The following is a 23,813-nucleotide window of genomic DNA, read 5'->3' on the forward strand; positions in this document are numbered from 1 at the left end:
TATGCTTCTTTTTATCAAGCGACACTCTTCACAATTTTCTGATTTTTACACTTTCAAAAGCTTGTTTACTTTATTAGTTCGCCCGGATCTTGAATATGCCACATCCATGTATATGAATGCCGTCGTATACTAGGATATAACATATTAGGGATATTGAATCAGTCTACAGAAAAATATAATTAGATTTTGTTTACGCAAGTTTAGTTAAAAGGTGAATACTACTGGCTACATATTACCAAATATAAGTTGATAGAAATTCAAACTGTTGCATCAGTTACATTTTTATATGACATTTTATCAGCAAGAATGAATTGGCCTTTTATTTTAAATATGTATAATATTTATGGTCCAATTGTCGTTTATCACGAAGTTCGTCGTTTCTCTAAGAACAAATTATAATTTGTTCAATAAATTATGAAATGGACTCTCACAGAACAAATTATAATTTTTCGGAGCCTACAGTTAATTCTCAGTCTTTATTTAATTATTGTGCTTCTGTAATTGATTTTCATTATATAGTACAGAGAAGAATAGAGAAAAATCATCAATTTTTTGATTAAAATTTTTTTCCCCCTAAGAAATTTTTTAATATATGTACATATGTATTCAATTTAAAAAGAATTAAACAAAATAAATTAAAAAATTTTATCGTTTTTTTTGTTTAATTTTTAATGCCATGAGAATTATAGTTATGCATGTACATATGTATGTATGTATATATATTATGCATGTATATATATATATATACATATATATACATACATATATATAGGAAAATGTAAAATTGATTTTTCGATTAAAAGTTTGAAGTAAATGTCCAAGTAAATATTAATTTCTTATTATTAATATAAATTTTATGTATTTATTATTCTATATATAAAAGGAAAAATATAGAAATGCCTTTTTAACATCAACAAAGAATTAAAAAAAAAATTTGCAAAAAAAAAATATTTTTTGATTTGATTGTCAATTACCGAATTGCCGTCATCGTTTATTAAACCTGATATACATTTCCAAGAAAATTAAAATTTACATATATTATTTTACAAAGATCGGTTTGATCACACAAAATGTATGAGTGGGTCTAACCAAAAGTACAATTTTAACTTGGTCTATCATACAATATCACCTTGCTTAATAATACACACCCGATAAAATAAGTATTCAATTCAAAATTATAACAAAAAAAAATTATTCATAAATAAATTTTCTAATGTCACCAATGACTTGAGCAAACCATACCTGTAATTGTAAAATTTCATAAAAACTCGAAAAATATGGAACCCTTCAGAACGATATTCGAGAAAAGATTGATTTTTAGAACTTCCATAGAATATTTTCAATTTATTATTTGACCAAATACATATATATTTTAGAGTTTAAAAATTTTTAAAATTTAAAAAAAAAAATTCCAATTTAAAAAATCAAAATACTTTTCTATTTAATGCCTATAAAAATACTCTAACAAATTTTAAAGGGCAGCCTACCATAAGAACAAATACAATATCTTAAGAACACGTATAAAACCCCGTAAAAAAATTATTACATGGAAAGCCCTTGATTCCCGAAAAAACAAAAGAAAAAATTGGATATTAATTTTTTACTAGAATATACTTTTTAGTCATTTATCTTACATTTTCTATATATTAACCTGTATATACCGACGACCTACACAAAAATTTATTTTTTGGTTAAGGAGAATTTAATCCGCTTAAAAACAAATAAATAATAAAAGTTTCTACGTACGGAAAACTCAAAATGAACGCAAAACAAAAAAAAAAAATGTGCAAAAAGAAAACAAAATGAAAATTTTACGAGGAAAATTTTAATTTTGTGTCCACTTTATTGAAAATTAAAATTAAAGAGTATTAAATAAAATTATTTTAATCGTGATCGGTTGAATGCCTCATGGAATTCATGGCATATAAAGGAAAAAAAATAACCACACAACAGAATGCAAACAGAATGTAAAAAATTAATTTTAACTTTTTTAACTCACCTTATTTTTTTTAACATTTTAATAAAACCAAATTTAATTTTGATATTATTTTTCAAATGTTTTCCATTTTTTATGGTAAATCAACAAAAGTGAAAACAAAAAAAAAAGTAAAGAATATTTTTTTAGTGTACGAACAAAATTCATGAAATGAGAAAATTTTATTACTTTTTGAATTTTATTATTAATGTTAAGTTTACAAAAGATCTTAAAAAACATGCCAAATAAAATGGCGTTCCTAAGAAAATAAAAATTCGTGAATAAAAATTATTTTTCAATAAGTGAATGAATTTTATACCATATAAAATGTTTCACTCTTCGCTCGTTACTTTAACCCTAATCAAACAAATACAAAAAATGTAAAATTTCAAAAATCGTTTTCATTCTTCAATACTACTGTTTTAGAAAGAATCGTTAATGGCTAAATTTGGCTAAACTAGAAGAGATTTTCGTATTCGCTTATTATTTTTACGAGTTTTCTTATTTAATTTTAATTAAATTTCGAAATAAGTGGTTTTCCAAAATCAGGAACAGAAAGAATCAGGATTTCTTTTCTTTAATTAAGTAGCATCATCTGTTTTTGCCTGATATTTTTCCATTCATTTTCCTTTTTTCTGAATTTCAACTCAAATAAAACTCAAACTTAATTTTTAAGGTAAAAAAAATATTAGTGAGGGCCCTCATTTTAAAAAATAAGCTAGTATTAAGCGCATTTCAGATCGGTTTTACTAAAATGTCGCCTTCCTTAATTATCCAAATTGGATATTTAGTAGTACATTTTCCATAAACGAATGCAGTCGCTATAACTCAATTGTTAAATTGCAAGCTCATTAAAATATAAATCGGATATCTGTGAAAAAAAATAAATAAATTTAATCGAATAAATTATCAAAATTTTTCTCATTTTTTCACTTACTCTGTAATTTTAATTTTTTACGTATTATTATCTCTCTCTGCCCCAAACAATAAAATAAAATATCCGAATTCTCTTTTAACTCATCATTTGCAATATCATTACAACATGCTCTAGAAAGAATTATTACGACAAAGAATTACGGCATTTTAAGTATGTATTTCTACAGTTGCTCAAACATACATGCATGCAAAGTACATACCGCACAAAAATAATAAAACGTAAAACTAAATTATAAAAAAATAAGACGAAAAAATGAAAATCCTCACGAATTTCATGTCAATTTTAACTAAAATAAATTTATTTTTTTTTTGTTTTTTTTTTTAGATATATGTATCGACTAAGAAAAGGATAATTCAAAGGATAAACTTGTAATATACTAATAAAAAAAAGCTAAAAAAGAAGCATAAGTAATATTTAACGAAAATGATAGTTTTGACCACAAAAAAGGCCTCCAAATAATAAATTCAAAAGATACCATTTTATATCATGATGGCACGTGAGAAGATTTGAACTTTACAATAAAATTCTCCAGTAAAGAAGAAGAGAAAATGTAGTAATAGTGCAACTGTTTTGTCAGCGTTTATAGAGTAGAGGTTATTACAAAAAATCCCTATATTCGGAATGCCCAACTAATTTGTACATGGATGTCATTAGATATAATTTTACCAAAAAAATATACATTTTATTGAAAAAACCAGAGCAAAGTGAGGATTACAAAATATAGGCCACAATAAATGAGGGTAAGTAACATTATCTGCTAAATGGTTATTCGCTAAATGGGTTGCTGGAAGACGCTAAGGCATACGTGGAGATGACTAATACATTGTGTGCTACAACTCCTTTTAGGTTAGAGGTTATTTTTGGCCTGTATATGAGAGCGAGGAAATGAAGGCAGTGACTGCGAGAAGTGACTTGAGGCTCCAAGCAATAGGTACTCAAAAGAGCAGGGACTATACTTAAAAGAAAATTTTCAATTTCAAATTGCGTATACACAAATCTTTAAAAGTATGACAAATAGTTGAAACAGAAAAGCAAAGTCAATTATTTTATTAAAGTTACTAAGATTTAAAAAAAAAATTTGAAAAAAAAAAGTAATTTGTATCCATGATAATTTCATGCAGTAACTACGATTTATTTCCCCAGTAAAAAAAATTTGGTTTAATAAAATATACACACATATGGCACGCAGTCATAATATTGAATTTACACAATTCTAATTTCATCCAACATAATCTTTTATAGATAGGTTTATAATAGGTTCTTCTTAAATTTTAATTTTTTCCTAAGAATTAGTTAGGAAACTTGAAGAAAATACAAAATTGGGTATGGTAGACCAACTAGCATTACATTGATATTTTTTCCAAACTATACAATTGACAAAATTTACGTTTTATTTTACCAAAATCTATTATACTCATATATCCGAATTCTGTGTAATGTTAAATTCTAATTCTAATTATTATAGAATATTTTACGATTCGATTCTATTGTTGATCATAAAAAATGGTATTTGATGTTAAGACGTTGGATGGTTTTTTTATTGCTTCAATTTTTTTCAAATAAGATTTATTACTCAAAAAAAAAATAAATTATATAATATGTACATATTATAGAAGATGTAATGCGTATGATAAATAATTTTGTTATATAATAAAAAGATCTATAAAAAAAGAAAACTAGAATAAAAAATAATTGCATCTGACTACAAAAACTGAGTTACGAATTGACGTAAGAAATTTATTTTCTAGCAAAAAATGTGTAATATAGGCTATATGGATAGATAATTTTGAAAGTGTCCTAAAGCAATTTCAAATAAAAAAGAAATATTGATCTGTCTGGGTTTAAAGTAACCAAAAATTCTGTTAACTGGTTATTTGATTGGTACAATTACATAACCTTACATTTAAACTACTGGCATTATCATTGCTTTGGAAATAAAGAAGTTTTAAAATAGCAAAAGGACGTAGGTCACTTTTAAAATTAAACATCCATTATTATCAAATTGTATAATGAGGATTGAAGGTAGTAAATTGGTTTCATTAGAATATATTCGAAAAAATAAAATATTGTATGACATAAAATAACTTAATTCCAGAAGAGATTACTAGAGTTCCAATTATATTATTTAAATAATGAATGTACTTTTTAAAAATATATTTGGTAACAACGTACTAAATGTACTTCTTTTAACTATAAAATATTATCTTTTAAAATAAGAATATCAATAGTTGAAGTAAGGATTTTATTATTTGAAGGATAAAAATTGTATTTTTAAGTATGTCTTGTAAATGTATGTAATACTTAAATAAATTCTAAATGTTTATAGCCGAATAATTTGTAATAACCCCTATAATATGGAAGATTATTAATATATAGTTGCATGGTAACTAGTTATGGAAAATTGAACATTTATTATTTAAGACCCTTAGCGGCACCTTTATTCTTGATAGTTAATTTTCATTCACTATAAATATATAATATACTGAAATTATTATATTCAATTTCGTTCAATATGTATGTTTTATATATACGATAAATAAAAAATAAATTAAGCTGTAATATTGTATTCGATTCGTTTATTAATAATTTCGTTAAACATAATAAAAGCCTAAATTTTTTGTATCAAGAATTTAACATTTGATATTAAAAACAACAAGACATTTAAATTATAAACGGATTTAGAATCCTAGTAAGACTAGTTAACCAACAGAATTTATAGGTACAATAATTTTTTAATTTCTATTAAAATTTAATTCAATAAATTTTAATTTTTTTTTGTATATACATACATATGAAATTTTTGTTTTTTTAATTTGTATTACTGTTTGTTTTACAAATTGTTTTCCAACTTTTCTTTTATACTTTTTTCTAAACTTTTAAAATATTTCATTTTAACTAAAGTGAATTTAGCTGACTCATATTCATTTGCTTGAAATTCTTTGTTTAATTTCTTCTCTTCTATGATCATATCATTTTTTATTTTTTGGAGTAGATCATTTAACTGATTTGGAGTAGCATCTTCAACTTCTTCATTACGTTCCATCATTTCCATTAAAAATTCTTTATTTAATGAGCTGTTGTCCTGTGGCATATTGATACCTTTCAATTTTAGTAAATATATGCCCCTCTCTATAGGTGCTTGCAAGGTTTTATAAGCTTTGTTTATAAAGGAGCTCCATTCCTGAGAGTTTGTTTGTTCTTTTAAAGATCTAAAAGCATAATTTAAATAACAGATAATTTTATTTTATAATTTACACTAAAGTGAGCAAACATATTTATTATACTTATTACTATATTTATCCGGATGTACTACATTCTGTATATTTCGAAATTTTCTTGTCAAACTTGTAACATCAATATTAAATTTTTCTTCTTCAGACAGAATTTTAAAGTAATCCTATATAAGAAAATAGAGATATAATTTTTAGTAAAATAAATAATGCTAGGTTAGGTACATAGGTGCATATGTGTGTAGATTTTAGTGTTTACATTCAAACATTAACTTACAACATTTTTGTTTACATTTTGAATTACTCCACAAGAATCACACAAGAATGGACTCTCACATGTTATGCTTTTTTCGCAACTCCAGCATATCTGTGTTTTTGTCTGACAAAAGTTTATTTTTGATAATAAATTAAAATTTGCGGTTAAACCACCAATTTTTTCATAAATTCCATTTTTTTCCACTTGACTTTGATAAACCGATTTTTGATATAGTTTATTAGTACTTCTTGATATATTTCTATAGCAATTAATTGATCTTTTAGGGTTTAAATTTAAAATTCTCTTCATTTCTAAAATAAACACCATTATTTTCTTATCAGTTTAAAAAAATTAATATTTATTGTACATATTACCTAATCAATCAGTTATCACTCAGAATTTTTATAAATCTAAAAGTAAGAGTGGAGAATATAAATAAACATTTGTAAATTTCAAATTGAAGTAAACAAAAGAACTGTCACATGACTTCATGTTTTCGGTGTGACCATCTAATAATTTTACTGGCATTAAATCGATTGAATTAGAACAGGACTAACGACAATTATATTATAGAATGCATATCATATATTGGAGTGGGTTTATTATGGAATGAAAGAATAAAATGTGAACAGCAAAATTTAGAAAATTCAATATTTTTCACCGCAACATGCGATAACAAATGAATGTATTAACTTTATGTGCTAGAAATTTGGTTCGTAAAAATTTTTGTATTGCACTTTCATGCATCTATTACACGCGACCCAAAATATTTCAACCATCTTTTATTTAAAATTTAGTTTTATCAGTTACTAAAAAGTTTCATTTATAACGTTGTGATTTTAAGTTCAAAATAAAAAAGAGTTCAGAGTGTGTAAAATGTATAATTTTGAAAGTTTTTAGAGATTTTTTTTTATTGTTTGGCAATAACCGAGAAAATTTTTTTCTGAGATAGAAATGTCAATTGTCAATTTCCAAACAAAACAAACTTTGGGAAATTTTATATACTTTTAAAATAAGTATGTATTATAAATATTACAATTTATTAAATTATTGTAAGGAGAGCTAATATTGAAAGTATTTATAAAAATAATGGCAGATATTGAAGGAAATGCATCATTTAGTAAAAACCGGAAAAGTATATCGCCATCCTTTGAAAAGAAAAGTAATTCAGAAAAATCCCGGTGCCGCAAAGTACGAAAAAGAAAAAGGCCACCTTCAGACGATGATATTGATTTGGAATCGGAAAAGGAGTCGGAAATTGATATTTCATTAGAAAGAAAGCTGAGAGAATGTGCAAAACGAAATAATCTATCCCCATTAGAAGTTAAAAAACTTCTAAGGAAAATTGTGGGAAATGATCATGTTTTAGCCCTTGTTAAGCTTCAAGAAGAAGAACTGAATAAAAACGAAAGTCTAAGTACTCCATCTAAAAATGGGAACTCAACGCCCTCAAAAGATGATAAAAGTATAGATAGTACACCAAAATTAACCAGAGCAAAAGCTAAAGCTTTAAATAAAAAACCAGTTAGTTTGCCATCGTTAAATGAAATTGAACCAGAACCAGAAGTTACAGCCCTAATAACTGAAGAAATGAACACTGATGACGAAGATGATGAATATGAACCTAAAGAAGAAGATTATGTTTATTCCGAAGATGATTTTAATACAACAACATCAGATCTCGATTCACAACCTAGAACACCATTAGCAAATATAAGCTATTGTTCTGAGGCTGAATCTCCCAATAAGTTTCAATCAACATCACAAAAATATTCCAGTGATGGAGTATTCAAAATACCAAGAGAGAGAACTACTAGTGGATTAACAAAAGAGGATGAGATAATTGCTAAGAGGACTAGATCAAAATTATGTTTACAAACAACATCAATTGAAGCTATCGAATCAAATTTTATGCCACCTGATATAACAAGAGACATGTATGAAATCGATAACGAAATCGATCAGGAATGGGCACAATTTTTGAATGAATTTTCAAAACCATTAAATCATACAGCAAATGCAGAAGAAGATGATCCAGAAGATCCGGAGTATGTTGCTGCTGACAAAATTCCAATTGATGCTGAAGAACTGAAAGAGGTTAATATTTCTAAAAAAGAATTGAGTGACTTGGTAGCCGAACTGTTTGATGGTTTAATACAAGAAGGCGTATTTCTTGAAGATATACCTGAGCTTGAAACTCCAAGGAAAATATCAGATGAAGTAATTGTTCAAAGATCAGTGACTAAAAGTCCTCAAAAGAAAAAAAGCAAATTTTGTATTAAATCTCAGCCAATATTTACATCACCAACCTATGAACATTTTTCAGATAACAATTTGGATATGGCGAATGAACCAGTGCGGTCTGAAAACTTAATTACTGTAAGTTCCAATACAACTGGAGTAGTGTCTCAAAACTGTCAGGAGGTGAATGAACATTTGATAAATAATCAAAATGATTCAGTATTTTCTCCAAATGTTATGTCTACTCCTTTTATTAATACCCAAACTGCAAGAACAATACGAGCAACACAAGAATTATCACAAGCAAAAGTTGTTGATTACAGTTATATTAACAGTCAATCCAACTATACTCCAATGCGTTCAAGTACAACACTGGTAAATTGTATATCTCCTAACGCTCGAGTATGTCCATATGAGAATAATGAAAATTATTCATCCAGGGTTATATCTTCATATAGTATTGAACCTCAATCCGTAAATAATGAAATAATAGGGTCACATCAACGTGTAGTAACCTTAATAGCTTACCCTGCAAACGGTGGTCCCCCTTGTTACAAAAAAGTTCCGATTTCATCACTTAGTTTAATAAACCCCAAGAACAACAATTTTTGTAATGAATCGCCAATAATTGCAACTTTGAATGCAAACACAACAACATTCAGCGATATTGTAGATTTGACGAGCGATTTTACATGTATTCCACAGCCAAAATTATACGGATCATCATTTCGGACTAAGTCAGGATTCATTTCTCATACAGAACTTTTTGAAATGTGGAAAGGTGACGCACATAAATCTGCAGAAAAATACTATAAAATGTTCTATGAGAGGAAGTACAATACAACATTAAATAATATTCGTTTCGCAACATTAACCAACAACTACGACAGTACACAAATTGGATTTACCTCTGATCAAAAGAAACTTTTTGAACAGCAGTTGCGAATTCATGTCCAAATTTTAACTCAAAACTACTTGCAAACTTACAGTCATCCACAATTTTGGCAAAAAGCTAAATCGCAAAAAGACTTGCTATTAGACCTAGAAAGCAAATGTTCATTAAATGAAAACTCAGCTTTCAATGCCTGGAATTTAAAGAATGCTATCAAACTAATAAACTGCTGGGAAGTCGAATTATCTGAAGAAAACGAAGAAAATCAAAATTTTATGGATTTTGTTCACCATCAAATCGAACGGATTGAATTAAATAGAAGACCTCGTAGTCATAGAATTATTAAGTTTCCGCCTAAAACTATGAAATTAGTGTTAAAAAGTAATGTTTTTTTATATCCAGAATTTTTACCAAGATTACCATTTGTTAGCAGTAGTCATGCTGATTATCATGATCTAGCGCCGGTAGAATCTCATCTTTTAGCATTTGAGTTAGAGAAGTATCTTCCTGGTGTTTTAGATTTATTAAAAAACGCACACAAAAAAACTAGTGCAGTTAAATTGGCTTGCGATAAAATTTCCAATGAAATTATGACTGGAAAATCTGGTAGACGATTATATGATTTTTATAAACAAGAATTAGAAAGTGATAACTATAATCCAATTAAATATTTTAACGAAAGAGGAAAAGCACCCCCATTTGAACATTTGATAAAACCATTTGACCCTAACTGTATTTTACCACCGATAGCAAAAAAACAACAATTACCAATGTTGTGGAAGGAATTCGCCACAGAACTTGACGCATCTGAAAACAAGAACGATATAAAACAAAAAGGTAATAACAATTTTACTAACGAAATCGTATGGGCAAAAACTAAACAAGATCTAAAACTAAGAAGAAAAGAACGAAAAGATCAGAAAAGAGAAAGGAAAAAAGAAAAAGAAAGGTCACGAGAACTAAAAAATAAAAAACCGAATGGACAAAATGTAATTATTAATTTAAATTATGTACTAGAAAATCCTAGTAAATATGATAATAATGGAGAACGTATTTTTCAACCAAATAATATGCAAAACAATAATAATAATAATAATGGTTCTACAGCACTTGTAACAAAAATGGAGAGAAGAACATCTACAACAGATTATTCTCAAGTTTTTACAAAAATACATGAGCCTTTAGATCTTAAATTTGGAGACGATGCTAGTTATTTAAATCATTTAAATGTTCAATATCCCCTTAAAAATAATGTAGAAAATTCTAATCCTGTGCAAGTTCATGAGTTTACTAATAATGAAATCATAGAAAACATAGAACCTGAAAATGATTTTACTATAGATAATTCAGTAAAAGATAAGAGTACTGATCAAAAACGTTTAACTGACTATTTTTCTTTAGCCCCAAATAAAAATGAAACAACCAAATCATCAGAATCAATAGCTTATAACAGTAACGTACGTAAAATATTTATATCGGAGAAAACTTTGCAATCTCAAATTTCAGTACCAACGCATGAACAGAAAGAGAAACGTTTACTTAAATTATTTAAGTTACAAAATAAAGGATTAAAATTTTCTCTTAGACGTTCCAGATATGGTTTTCGATCATTCCGAATTATAAAACGCTTAAAAGATCGAAAATGTTTGCGAAATAAATTACAAAATTTATTACTTCGATATTGGAAATACTTATATCAAATGTGCAACAAATACAAAAACATATTTTTAAAAAAATGTTTTATACATTTTAAAAAAATTGAAATTTATTCCGATTTTCTTGAAAATTTAAAAATTTTATGTCATAACACTTGTTTACCTAATTCTACACAATTCAAAGTTTCAAGAATTGAAAATGGAGAATCATCTTCGGATACAATAAGCACATTTGGAGAAAGTTTAGTACAAATTTTAATGCCAAAAAATTTTGATATAAGTAAAGAATCAGAATCTATAATCAATTCAAAAAACTTCTTTGAAAAAGTGGAAGAAAAATTTTGCAATTCTGGAAAAGGTTTGAAATTCAAAAAATTTCTTTCTATTTTAAAAAATTTTAATCCAGAAAATAATTCAATTTTATGGTTTTATAATAAAATGGAAAAAATATTTTTACCGGACCATATTGATCTAGCGCAAATATTTCTACATTTTCTTTTGCCAGTTGAAGCGTCTGAAGCAAGTAATTTCTTTAGAAACTATATGATATCAAATAGTGAAAATTTTGCAGAAAATTTGAATCGATATTTTGAAAAGTATGAAGAAGTTATTCCAAAAATTTATGACTGTCTAATGGAGTTAGACCAACAAAATTTAGAATTACAAACGGAAGATATAAAAATAAAATTATTATCACTTATAAATCGTGACAAGTTTTTAGAAGAATGGTTAAAGCAAATTTTCGTTGAAGAAAACCTTGAGGAAAATTCAAATATTCGTTCCAGTCAAACTAGTATCACATTTAAAGTGAGCGATTTAATAAGCAATTTATCAGAGCTTCAACCCTCTGAATTAAAATATATTGATGCTCGTTCAACATCAATTTCAAAAGTATTATTACCAGGGTACCTTTGTTCTTTAGCAAATTCTTTATTAAATAATAAAACAATTGCAGTTATTAGCTTAGATGATTCGCAACTGAATAAAAATAATATTGAAAGAGCACGTAATATTGTCGAAAATAATGTAGTAATCGATAATAAAAAATCGGAGGAAGAATGTAAATTTAAAAATATCAAGGATTTAATTGAGAATATTAGCTTAGATAGCGAAAATAATAACGATAATAAAAGCACATCGCAAAATTTTAACAATCGGGCAAATGATGGAAGTGAAAGGAGTTCACTCAATGAAAATGAAAATTTAGCAGAATGTGAAGAAAACTTTTTGGTTAATGAAGATAATTCTACAAAGTCATTGTTTGATGAACCAGTGCATCAAAATCTAAATGAAAATGGAAATAAAATTGAAGAGATATCACACGACTTAAGGGAGGACTTAAATTTTTCAAATGAAGAAATACGGTGCAAAAATTCTAGGAAAAATGAAGCAATACATAAAAGTAAAGAAATTATTAAAACTGAATTGAAAAAAGACAAGACAGCTAATGAAAAAATCTTTAAAAAAAATAAAAGTAACGACGATAATGGTATAAAACAAAGTTCAGATTGTACGGATGTAGAACCAAGTGATGAGAATTTAATCAAAAATAAAAAACCAAGTGTATTAGAATGGAGCAGAGATGAAGATCGAACAATTTTAGAAGAAGCAAGTTTGAATTTTGAAACAAATGAAAATTTAATAAAATCAATCTCTGAAAAATTACCTAACAGAAATTTAATAGAAATTAATGATAGATATAGTTTTTTAATTAACTTATTGTCGCAATTAAAAAATAAAGAAAGAATTTAAATAAAAAAAATTACATGTATTTACATACATACATACATACGTAGTTAAGTTTAAAATTTAAGATAAATATATGAAATAACCACGTATTATAAAATATCCACATAATGACCAATTCAAAAGTTCAAGCGGTAAGAGGAAGCGAAATCTATGTCAACCGTTGATTTAAAAATGGCCGGGTGTTATGTTTACCTGTTATCATTTTACTCACACGTTACCGGTAGTACGATTTTATATGCTTTGACTGCACCGATAACTCCTTGATTTGTTTAATAGGTAAAAATAGGTGGTAACACAACAGATGAAATTTTTGATTAAATCTAAATTTGATGAAAAACTGATGTGTAATCAAAGTCTGATATCAAAATAAATCAGATTTATAGCCAAATTTTTGAAAACAAAATGGAGTGAACTATTTTTTGGACTTGCTGTCAAAAGTTTGACGTAAAGTTTATAAAAGAATCATGTGTGAAAGTTCAACAGATTTTTATATTCCGATCCTGTTTGAGATTAAATTTAAATTTATGCTAATGTGCGGTTGACATGAAGTAACCCAAGAAAGGAACTTGTTTAGCAAATTTGTTTTTTACCACTCGAAAATTGAGTGAATTTAGAAATTTACTATACAAGACATTGCAGAAACGACAACACTGAGAGTGATGAGTAAATTTGTTATGATTTCTGCAATCCTGCTGTTACAGCTGATTTATCCAAATTAGCAAAACAGACACTACTCGACTCTCATCATAATCCAATAATTTATTATTTATCAAATTTTCATGTACACAAAATAAATCGGCTGAGAAAAAGTATTTTTTTCTTGAAAAGAATTTAAGACAAAATATTACAGTCTCTTTTTTCAATATGAGTTTGAAAAAAACTAAATTAGAAGGAGATTGTCTTGATCCAAACACAGCACTTCCTATTAAAAAAAGCAAACATGACGAGGATGCAGCTAGATTGAAAAAAGCAAATAGATTAAAAGAAAATTTAAGGCATATGTTATTAGCTGACAATCCAGATGATCAGGATATTAAGAAGAAAAATGCAATTTATGCATATAATTTTTTTGAAAAGGTCGAAGAAACATTTGTTAATTCTGGAAAAGAACATAAATTTAAAAAATTTGTCAGTATTTTGAAATCTTTTGATCCAGAGAATGATAATGCTGTTGGTTTATATCAAAAATTAGAAAAACTTTTCCTTCCAAATCATCCAGATTTAATTGAAATATTTTTGACATTTCTTCAGCCAACAGAAGCTTATCAAGCTGGAAAATTTTTTGAGCATTTCATAGTTACAAATATGAGCACTTTTATCAATAAATTAAATATATATTTTAATAAACAACCAGCACAAATTCGTAAAATTTATAATTGCTTAAATGAATTATCTGAGGACAATGATCTCACACTAGATAAAATTAAGAGCAAAATTCTACCACTTTTGAAAGGAAATCAATATCTTATTGACTGGTTTTTGCAAGTATTTCCAAGTGAAAAACCTCCCGAAAGTATTTTACAAATTAATGAAACTGTGAATCTGAAAGAAATTGATTCAAATCAAAATGGAATAATATATGAAACTTTACAACTAAAAGATTTAATAGATGATTTTCCAACAGATGTGCAATCATGTCAATTAAAGTATTTTAATGGTAGAATATTTTATGGGTCAAGATTATTGCTTCCAGCTAAATTATCTTTCATGGCTGAACATGCAAATGATGAGCTTGATAAAAGCTCAATTTATAATGAACCCTTATCTAAAATGAAATGCGTTCATGATATAAGACAACTTGGAGAAGAATATTTAAGAGTTAAAGACAGTTATACAAACAGTAGTGAAAATGAAAAGTCAGAAGACGATGATCAAATAAAAGAACATCCAAAATATGAGTTTTGTGATGAAGCAACATTACGCATGCATGCTGTTAGATTAAATCCTTCTTTATACGCTACAGAAAATTTTACTGGGCATTTTTATAAAGCAAATCGTTCTGAAGATGGCAAATGTTCACCAAAAAAACAATTTGCTCGAACAACAACCATGTCTTGCCCCAACAACAAAGATAAGTATAAATCTCCAAAAAAAAATTTTTTAAAATCTCCGCTATCTGTACCGAACAATTTAATAAAAAAACCATTGAATAACGAATCAAATGTTTTTGCAACTGCAAGGAAACTTAAAGCTCTATGTGAAGAAGAAATCAATGAGAATCAATTAGAAGAATCCAATAAAGTAAGGAAAAGAAAAATTCAGAAAACTAAATTAAAAAATCAAGATAGCGGTTCTGAAAATCAACCAGAATCAAACGAATCTGAATGTGAAACTGAAAACTCCGAAAATACATCAATTTGCGATATTCAACAAACACAACAGCAATGGACAAGAGAAGAGGATAAAATTATATTAGAAGAAGTAAAGTTAGGTTTTGAATTACACGAAGAATTAATGAATAGAATTGCAAAAAAATTAACTGGAAGATTAGAAAATGAAATCAATATTAGGTATCAATTTTTAATGGATGTTCTTTCACAGTTACAGAAGAAAAATTAATTTTTTTTAAAATAAAATAAAATAGTTAATTCCTTATTATAAGTAGTTATTACACATTATAAGTAGTTTTAGGATTTATTATATGTACATGCAGAACCAGTCATTAAATATTTTTGAATCGCCAGTAATTAGCATTATATTTTTTGATATATCTATTATTTTTTTAAATAAAAATTTAATCGTGATTTAGTTATATTTATTGGATTTATTAAAAGTAATTACAGCGTTGTAAGAAAGAATTTGTAAATACTTCTAACAATATACATGTGCAGTAGAACTTACATTTAGTACAAATTCGGAAAATTGAAATTGTATTACTAATTTATATCTTCTTTTATACCTTAAACAAGATCTAGAAAATTACGAAATCATAAAGTTACATTGTTAAATTTATTTTATAACAACTCGTGTAACTTAAAATAATAATTAATGTATCAAGACATGCAAAACAAAGTAGGTATTTAAATTTTTACTTTGAATTTTGGTATTTTACTACCTCTTTCAACACATCCCGATAATTTTTGATGAACTTTTAAATCTGGGACTGCATGAAATTTTTCTCCACAAGAACATTGAATATATTTTTCTGGATAATGACGTAACATATGGATAATATAAGTACCTTTTCGAAGTGGTTTGCTATCACATATTAAGCATTTATAAGTCATTTTACCCAATTTTTCTCCTGGATTTTCAAGTGATTGTTCACCCACAATATTTTTTAGTATACTATTAGTTGGTACTTCATTGTGTTTGGAATAATTATGTAACAAATAGTCAAGTAAATTTCCAAAACTATTAAAACAGGAGTTACAATGTATCTCCTCAATATTGTACTTTTGTAACCATTTCTGCCCCAATTGTATATGACGTTCTTCATTAAAATGATCTTCAAAATAACCCATAAAAAATTTTCTACTGCATATATGGCAAGTAGAATAAATATTATGGAGATCAGTCGGTGGAACTATTAAAATTTCTTTATTAGAAGAAATATTTTCAAGTTTTTCAAAAAAATCATTATGAATATGTTTACGATGTATTTGTAAACAATGTTCTACTAAACTTGCAATATCATTGAATAAACTCTTATTATGTTCGCATATCTCGCATTGAAATGTTTTAATACCAAATTCCTCAAGCCATTTTTTTTCAGCTTTCATATGAAAATCTTTTCTAAAATGAGATCTATATAAAAAGTAAAATATTAGTGAAATCAATTTAATTACATAAATTTAACTTACACATATGATTTTCTATTACATGAATTTGTTTTACATATTCTACACCAATTTTGATAATCAATTGGTTTTACATCATTTCCTTGTATAAACGATTTCAGATACTCTTTAGATACATAATGTGGTATTGTACATAGATCGATATTACAATGAAATATATTTAAATGATGTACAAGTTTGGAGTACCTGCTAAACGTTCGACCACAACCACAAGCATATGGAGTTTTTTTATCATGAATTACATTAAAATGATCTTCGTATACAATTTTTGATAAAAATAGTTGCTTGCATAGATAACAAAATAGATTTTCATCTCGAGAAACTCGACACCGTTTCTCATGAGCTTGTGCTCTACGATGTGTTGGAAAAGTTTTCCCACATTTTGAACATAAAAGACTGTGTTGAAAATGAAATGCCTCCTTATGTCTTGCAAGATAATGTTTTGATGTACATATTATGGGGCACTCATCACATTTGTAATTATCCTTTTTTGTTCTTTTTCTGGAATGTACAATTTTTGGAAATGGAATCTCTTCTAAGCCATAATCACTAGAATCATCAGCGGAATCTTTTAAACCTTTAAATACATTTTCAAGATCAATATTTAAAAATTCTTCATCCTTCAAATTTGAAGTATCATCTTCAATATTATTAGAATAATCACTGTTTGTAACAGGTTCTAATGAAAAATTTTTGTCGATTGGATTAAAAGATTTTATAATATCTAAGATTTCTTTTAAACATTCACATTCTTTTAATTTGATGCTTTTAAGATTTTCTTCCAGCAGTTCCTCATACAAATTGCATTGAATACCGATGTCTCTATTAATACCTACATTTTCCACAATAACCTCGTTGCTCAAGTCATTTTGAGATTTATTATTATGCTAAAAGGTTAATTCAATATTTTAGTTATAAAATTAATTAATATTTTTTAATTTGTATTAAACGAAAAAGTTTCTTTCTTACATTCATGTTCTCCGCCTTTACAATAGATTCAAATTTTTTCTTTAATTTTTCATCATTTCTAATAAAAAATTCACATTCTTTAAACCACTTCCAGTTGGGATTATTATTTTCTTTTATAGACTTTAAAAATTTTAATTTAAGATAAATTATTTTGCTTTTTAAAACAGCGTCTAAAATTTTTTATATTTTTGTTAATAAATTTAATTAAATATTGATTGTAATTTTTTTACCAGATAATGGAGGGTCCAAAGATTTCGCAAAATCTTTTAATATTTTCTTCCCTTGAGTGTAATGTGTATATTTTTCTTGCTTTGAATCATAAAAATAAGGATTTTCTCTAAGAAATTGAAGGAATTTGTGCATATTAGTGTCATTGTTCTATAAATTTAACAAAAAATTATTATTTCTTCAATTTAATAATTTTAAATTTTTTCTTTACCAATTCGAAATTTTCATTCTTACAAACATCACTGTTTGTTACATTTTCAGAAAATTTTGATGAATTTTTTGAATCCGATTTATTTTGTTTCTGTTGTGTTGTTAATAGGTTTTGTGAATCTTCTTTTGAAATTAGTTCCGGCTGTTGTATATCTCCGGTGTCCATTTGGGGTGTACAAACGGCTGCCGATTTGTTTTGAGTTGCGGTGTTAATCTAAAAAGTAGATTTTATACAATTTCTTTTCCTTTAAAATGAAATCTTAAACAAAAAAAGTATTTTAAAATAAATTTGCATCGCTTACAATCTGAGTGCCTTTTTTGTCACTCTTTAAAAATTTCTTATTTAGATCTGCATTATCTTTAATAAAAAATTTGCATTGTTTAAACCATTTCCATTTAGGAATGTTGTTTTGCTCTAATGTCTTTAGAAATTTCTGTTTCAAATAGTTTATTTGATTTGTGAGATCAATTTCTGAAAGAAATTATTAAGTACATACATTAATAAATTTTTATGTTTAATATTTTATAAGGTTAGTTAACTTAATAAAATACTCTTATATAAATTATAATTACTAATTACCAGATGTAGGAGTATTTAATGATTCACCCAATGATTTTAATGTCTTATTCTTAAGCAAGGAATCATTGTAAAGTGGATGATTTTCATAATACAAATACGGTTTATTTTTAATGTACTGAAGGATTTTGTGTATATCGTTTTCATCCATTTTCTACAAACAAAATAAATATTTTGTAATTTCTCTAAGATTGTATGCTTTTTTACCTCTTCAATTTGTAGTGATTCTGTTTTACTTGTGTTACTTTCTTTTTTCAAAAAAAAATTACATTCGTCTTTCAAATGCCAATCAAAATTCTTGTCTTCTAAAGTTTTGAAAAACATTTTCTCCAAGTAATAGATTCGATATTGGATGGAATCAACTAAAAAATATTAATTAAAATTGTCTTTTAATATTATTTGTGATTTTCATTTTTACCTGACATTGGAGGGATAAGAGTTTCACCAAAAGCTTTTAAAATTTTCTTATTAAAGTTTACATTTTGATAAGCAGGATGTTCACTATCCCACAGAAATGTTCTAAAGCGTATAAATTCTATTATACGTAAAAGTTGATGCTTTTCCATGTAATTTGTCTTGAATAATGTAATGTATAATATAACATTTGGTTATTTTTTGAATGATAAAACTAAGGCAATTAATATTTTATCTTACATCATCGTAACTCTCTGTGCTTTCATTATCGTCGTCACTATCATCTTCACTTGAACTAACATTTTTTGAATCGGAAACAGCTAAAATTATTAAAATATATGTATCTATTAAGAAATGTATTCTTGTTTATTTAGATTTTACTTACTAATAATACTTTCTTCAGAATCATTGGTTTCATAACCTGTCTGAGGAAAAATATTTTCCTCACTGTTTTCTAAATATATTTCATTTTCAAGTTGCTCTGGTCCGCTTTCAAGCTAAAAAGAAAAAACAATTTACATATTTTTTATTTTGATTTTATAACAATAACAGTGGTAATGTGTAATTTACATTTGGATGTGTTTCATCAAAAGTGTCTGATTTTAAACTATTTTCATCATCCTCTTTGAAGGAAGTTTCACATTCTTCAAACCTTTCCGAAATTGTTAAGCTTTCACCATCGAAAAATTTAAAAAGTTCTGCTTTTGCTAAGCCAATACGATTTTTTAGGTAAGAAACTGAAATGGTTTTATTTTTAATTTTTTCAAGTCAAATTCTTGTACATGAAATGTTAAGATTTTTATTAAATTCTTTAGTATACTAACTAGACACAGGAGGATCAAACGTTTCTCCAAACTCATTTAAAATTTTGTCTTTAATTTTTGAATTATATTTTGGAAGTTTTGAATCGTAAAAGTATGGTCTATTTTTGATAAATAATATAAGCCTATAAAAATCATCATTGTTGCGATCCATCTTAAAGTATTTTTAGGCATAAAAGTAAAAATTTTAGTTAAAAATTTTATGGGAACTTATAACAAGATTCTGTAAATTTTAATATTACAACCTCGTCGCCATTTCGCGGTGGATCATTATAACTGCTTTCATCTTTAGAGAAAAATCCACATTCTTTAAATAGGTGCCACTTTGCACGTTTGGATTTACTTTCTTCAAGATATCGTTTCTTCAAAGCAAGAATTCTTCGTTTTATCAAAGTAGCTTGAAAACCAAAACAATAACAATTATTTTCTCATTATGAACATAATTATATTGTAGTTTTCTTACCAGTTAATGGAGGATTTAAACTGTTTCCAAAGTTTTCCAGAACTTTGTCATTGATATTTTCAGAAAAAGCGGGGTGTTTTTTGTCCCATAAATATGGTCTATATCGTATAAAATTAATAACATCTATAAACTCCTTTCTTTCCAATTCATCAACCTATATATAGGTACATAAAATTAGAAGCGATTTAAAAAACTTATAATTAATTTATGCTCACAATTTTTTGATCATCTCGTTTAGTCTCGGTGATATTATTTGAACGTAGGTTCCTCGATAAAGTATTGGTAACTAAATTTAATAAAATATGAATTAATGCACTTTTTAAACGAATATAATCGTTTTTAAATTTTATAATAGAAATTAATACATTATCATACCCTTATCGGAGCCTTTTAAACCTTTTTGCTGTTGTTTTTTGGTCGTGCAGACATCTTCCATTTTCGGTTTCTTATTTTTTTCTTTTAAGTTATCGCTGTTTCCTGATTTTCTTTTTAAACTCGTTCCAATGGAATATCCAAATAAAGCCGAAAACATAAAAGAGCATTTGTTAAAAAATTGAGGATCTTCAATAATCATATTTCCTTCTTCTAGCAAATTTTTATTTTTTGCTAAAAAATTTTTAATTGAAGTTATTTTGTCCAGCACTTCTTTACCTAAATTGAAAAACATTAAAATTATAAGACTTTGTTAACATTAATTTATCAAAAATAAAAATCTCACAATTTTTTGGTGGATCGAACATTTTAGCTAAATGAGAGCATTCTGTAATAACATTATAAGTTTTATACATCGGATGAAGACGGTTATAAATGTGTTCATTATCTTTCAGGTAGTTCAGTAGAACATCAATACTTTTTTTATCCTGGAAATATTCAAATTTGTTTTGTTTTTTAACTTCATAAAAATGCACATTCAAAAAACTTTCCATTCTTACCCAGGATGAAGCCATATCGCGTAGATTAAAAAAATGGACTCATATGTCTTATGTTTATTTAAAATAATATATTTTGTTTGTAATATATTTTTTTTTTAATTACAAGGATCAGCGTTCAGCAATCAAGTTAATAAAACAGTCCTACACTCAAGCAACGTTTTGATTTTGACTTTTGAGATTGATTTTTTTGTGCTATTTTCATGTGTCAGTCAATGTCACTTATTGCTGTCGTCATAGAAAAACAAAGCTAGATTATCCGCAAATTCTTTAACGTCCAGACTGTCTGCATGTAAAAAAAAAAATCTGCAATTTTGACGCTTAATTGACTTTTTTTAAACGTTTAAGAATTTAAACTTTGACTTAAAATAAAAACGCAGTAGAGTATTCGTAAACTCAGACAACTCAGATTTTGTAAAATTTGACGTTTAAGAATTTACCATATATCTGAAAATTCTTGTGAATATTTTTAATACTCCTAAAGAATTTTTTTAGTAATTTACTTAATTTGCTAGACAAATGTGTTGTGAAAAAATATTTGAGTGACCGAAAAAACAATTTATATCGACAGTGCCAAAAGTGCTAGTTTGTGTCACGATATGGACTCACTTAATTGTCAAATAAAAGTGCTGCGTAACTTTCAATATATATACAACTATAAGCAAACCTTTTGGTAACACTTATACGGAACACCCCTGTTTTAAATGAGAAATAAAAACAAAATATAAGATAATTATTTTGAGAAATAAAATACTTGAAAATGTCAAGTTCAGAAGATGAAATAAATGATAGAAAAATAAAGGATATTTTGCAAGCAGTCGATACAAATTTTCTACCTAATGATATTTATGGGAAAAGTAGGAATATTCAAGATGCAAAAGACGTACATCCAAATTTATCGGAAAATAACAATTTATTCACATGTAATGAGCCGTCAAAAACAATCAAAGAAGTCATACCTTCCCAAAGATATTTGGAAAATCAATGTTTTGAACAAGATCATTTGAAAATTTCAGAAACAATGCAAGAATTTGTTGCGAAAAAATTATCAAATATGATTGAAAATAAATTTGAATTTGTTGAATTGCCTCCTATTAAAAAAGTTAAAAAATCTCAGTCCTTTGTTAACGGGGTCAAGTTGTTAACAGAATGCGATAGTTTTATAAATCCTGAAAAGAGTGATATCATTGAATTATATACAAAAAAAAAACCACTGATAAAAAGGAGAAAATTTGATTCAGATCCTAGTGAAAATTTATCCCATTTGGAAAAAATTAAATTAGCTGTAATAGACCCGCAATGTGTAATAAATAAAGAGGATATAAGACATTGGAATGAAAGGAAAAAATTTCGAGTATATCACTACAAAGGTATATCTGGATCTCCATTTCAATTTGTAGAACCTGACAATGAATTTACTATTTTACGAAGAAAAAATAATTGGAATTTGAAAAAAATATCGAGGCAAACCAATTATTCTATAGTAAACAAGTGATCTGTCTTTTTGTTTTGCGAGGGAATCGGAATTTCTTAGCCCTTTAAATTTAGTATAAAATATGTACCAAATTACAGATTAATCAAATAAATATCTCACTTTATATTTTATTTCATGATTTGTGATTTCAATAGTACATATGTAGCAATATTGGCGACTTAATCTTAACTTTTTATTTCTATCTTATTTTAATAGAAGGGTTTTTCTCCCTAATGCAATATTAACTCTAGTATTAAAATGTCGGTATAAATTAACTCTGATATTAAAATGTCTGAAAGTAAATTATCTTAGTAAATTTTTGCACACCATAATTTTTTTATATACATGGGTTTATTAATGTTTTGATTTTGTTTTCAGGAGAATGTAATCAGAAAATACGTCAAAAGTGTCAAACCGGTTGGAATGTAATGTCAAAATTATACATATGTATATTGCATATTTGCATTATTATTAATGGTTGACAAACAAAAGTATTGCTGTCAGCCGGGATTATGTCATTACGTATGTGGCTCAGTTCATGTTTATCAACATTTCTTTCAAGGATGGAAAAAGTTTTATTAAATTAATACTTATCCTTATTTCTTTTTTTGTTTTCGCACTATGTTTCATGCTCTCTGCCGCAAAGTATAAACTCCAGTTTTATTCCACTTTTCATTTAATATTCAAATTATATTAAACGGACAGAACCATAAAATAAAAGAAGTGATGGAATTGAAATATGAATTTCGAAATGTCTAATAACACATATAAATCTAAATGGCGCTGGTCAGTATCGCTGCAAATTTAACCACCGGTGGTAAAATATCCTAAATTCCTTTAATTTTGCCACTGGTGTTTTTTTTTGACATCACCCGTTTTCTTGTAGCGTGTTTGACATTTATTTACAGAAAACTGAATAGTTGGTTTTACTGTTCTGCTCTTGTTCTGAGTTAAAAACGGAAATTAAAGAAAGAAAGATGTCTGTGATGAAGA

General features: G+C 26.6%; 4 protein-coding genes across 5 annotated transcripts; 2 read left to right on the forward strand and 2 right to left on the reverse strand.

Annotated features, from left to right (window-relative positions):
* Positions 1-5,694: 5,694 nt before the first annotated feature.
* LOC129607738 (iron-sulfur cluster co-chaperone protein HscB) lies at positions 5,695-6,871 on the reverse strand. 2 transcript variants are annotated; one of them, XM_055518913.1, is made up of 4 exons: positions 6,773-6,871; positions 6,420-6,709; positions 6,197-6,309; positions 5,695-6,121 (listed from the first exon to the last, which is right to left on the reverse strand). In XM_055518913.1, the coding sequence occupies exons 2-4, from the start codon at positions 6,705-6,707 to the stop codon at positions 5,743-5,745; spliced, it is 780 nt and encodes a 259-aa protein (XP_055374888.1). In that variant the 5' UTR covers positions 6,708-6,709; positions 6,773-6,871; the 3' UTR covers positions 5,695-5,742. The 2 variants fall into 2 exon arrangements, with proteins under 2 accessions (XP_055374888.1, XP_055374887.1); XM_055518912.1 differs by lacking the exon at positions 6,773-6,871 and having other exon boundaries at positions 6,420-6,766.
* A 514-nt stretch (positions 6,872-7,385) lies between these two features.
* LOC129607773 (uncharacterized) lies at positions 7,386-15,618 on the forward strand. The gene is made up of 2 exons (XM_055518947.1): positions 7,386-12,932; positions 13,686-15,618. Exons 1-2 carry the CDS (start codon positions 7,488-7,490, stop codon positions 15,492-15,494), a joined length of 7,254 nt encoding a protein of 2,417 aa, XP_055374922.1. The 5' UTR covers positions 7,386-7,487; the 3' UTR covers positions 15,495-15,618.
* Positions 15,619-15,743: 125 nt separating this feature from the next.
* Positions 15,744-21,504, reverse strand: LOC129607673 (uncharacterized). Its single transcript, XM_055518825.1, has 19 exons — positions 21,350-21,504; positions 21,136-21,277; positions 20,793-21,068; positions 20,633-20,703; positions 20,418-20,571; positions 20,200-20,351; positions 19,958-20,108; positions 19,704-19,870; positions 19,519-19,630; positions 19,374-19,453; positions 19,138-19,294; positions 18,927-19,081; positions 18,723-18,873; positions 18,445-18,614; positions 18,144-18,356; positions 17,935-18,082; positions 17,705-17,874; positions 16,739-17,622; positions 15,744-16,682 (listed from the first exon to the last, which is right to left on the reverse strand). The coding sequence occupies exons 1-19, from the start codon at positions 21,362-21,364 to the stop codon at positions 15,956-15,958; spliced, it is 4,095 nt and encodes a 1,364-aa protein (XP_055374800.1). The 5' UTR covers positions 21,365-21,504; the 3' UTR covers positions 15,744-15,955.
* Positions 21,505-22,066: 562 nt separating this feature from the next.
* Positions 22,067-22,951, forward strand: LOC129607747 (uncharacterized). Its single transcript, XM_055518921.1, has one exon. The coding sequence runs from the start codon at positions 22,107-22,109 to the stop codon at positions 22,839-22,841; it is 735 nt and encodes a 244-aa protein (XP_055374896.1). The 5' UTR covers positions 22,067-22,106; the 3' UTR covers positions 22,842-22,951.
* The last annotated feature ends 862 nt before the right edge of the window (positions 22,952-23,813 follow it).

This window comes from Condylostylus longicornis, unplaced genomic scaffold (assembly GCF_029603195.1).
Source record: "Condylostylus longicornis isolate FDR11 unplaced genomic scaffold, ASM2960319v2 ptg000028l, whole genome shotgun sequence".
NCBI classification, from domain to species: Eukaryota; Metazoa; Arthropoda; class Insecta; order Diptera; family Dolichopodidae; genus Condylostylus; species Condylostylus longicornis.

What these genes read in the sequence shown, in the direction of transcription:
- LOC129607738 (XM_055518912.1), bottom strand. Translation starts at nt 6,725, where the DNA reads ATGGTGTTTATTTTAGAAATGAAGAGAATTTTAAATTTAAACCCTAAA. An exon ending in AAAATGTAAACAAAAATGTT is followed by an intron (nt 6,310 to 6,419) that starts GTAAGTTAATGT and finishes TTTCTTATATAG; the next exon opens with GATTACTTTAAAATTCTGTC. An exon ending in CCGGATAAATATAGTAATAA is followed by an intron (nt 6,122 to 6,196) that starts GTATAATAAATA and finishes TTATGCTTTTAG; the next exon opens with ATCTTTAAAAGAACAAACAA.
- LOC129607773 (XM_055518947.1), top strand. Translation starts at nt 7,488, where the DNA reads ATGGCAGATATTGAAGGAAATGCATCATTTAGTAAAAACCGGAAAAGT. An exon ending in AATTAAAAAATAAAGAAAGA is followed by an intron (nt 12,933 to 13,685) that starts ATTTAAATAAAA and finishes CTCTCATCATAA; the next exon opens with TCCAATAATTTATTATTTAT.
- LOC129607673 (XM_055518825.1), bottom strand. An exon ending in TTTAAAAGGCTCCGATAAGG is followed by an intron (nt 20,704 to 20,792) that starts GTATGATAATGT and finishes TATTAAATTTAG; the next exon opens with TTACCAATACTTTATCGAGG. An exon ending in TCTTATCCCTCCAATGTCAG is followed by an intron (nt 19,082 to 19,137) that starts GTAAAAATGAAA and finishes AATATTTTTTAG; the next exon opens with TTGATTCCATCCAATATCGA.
- LOC129607747 (XM_055518921.1), top strand. Translation starts at nt 22,107, where the DNA reads ATGTCAAGTTCAGAAGATGAAATAAATGATAGAAAAATAAAGGATATT.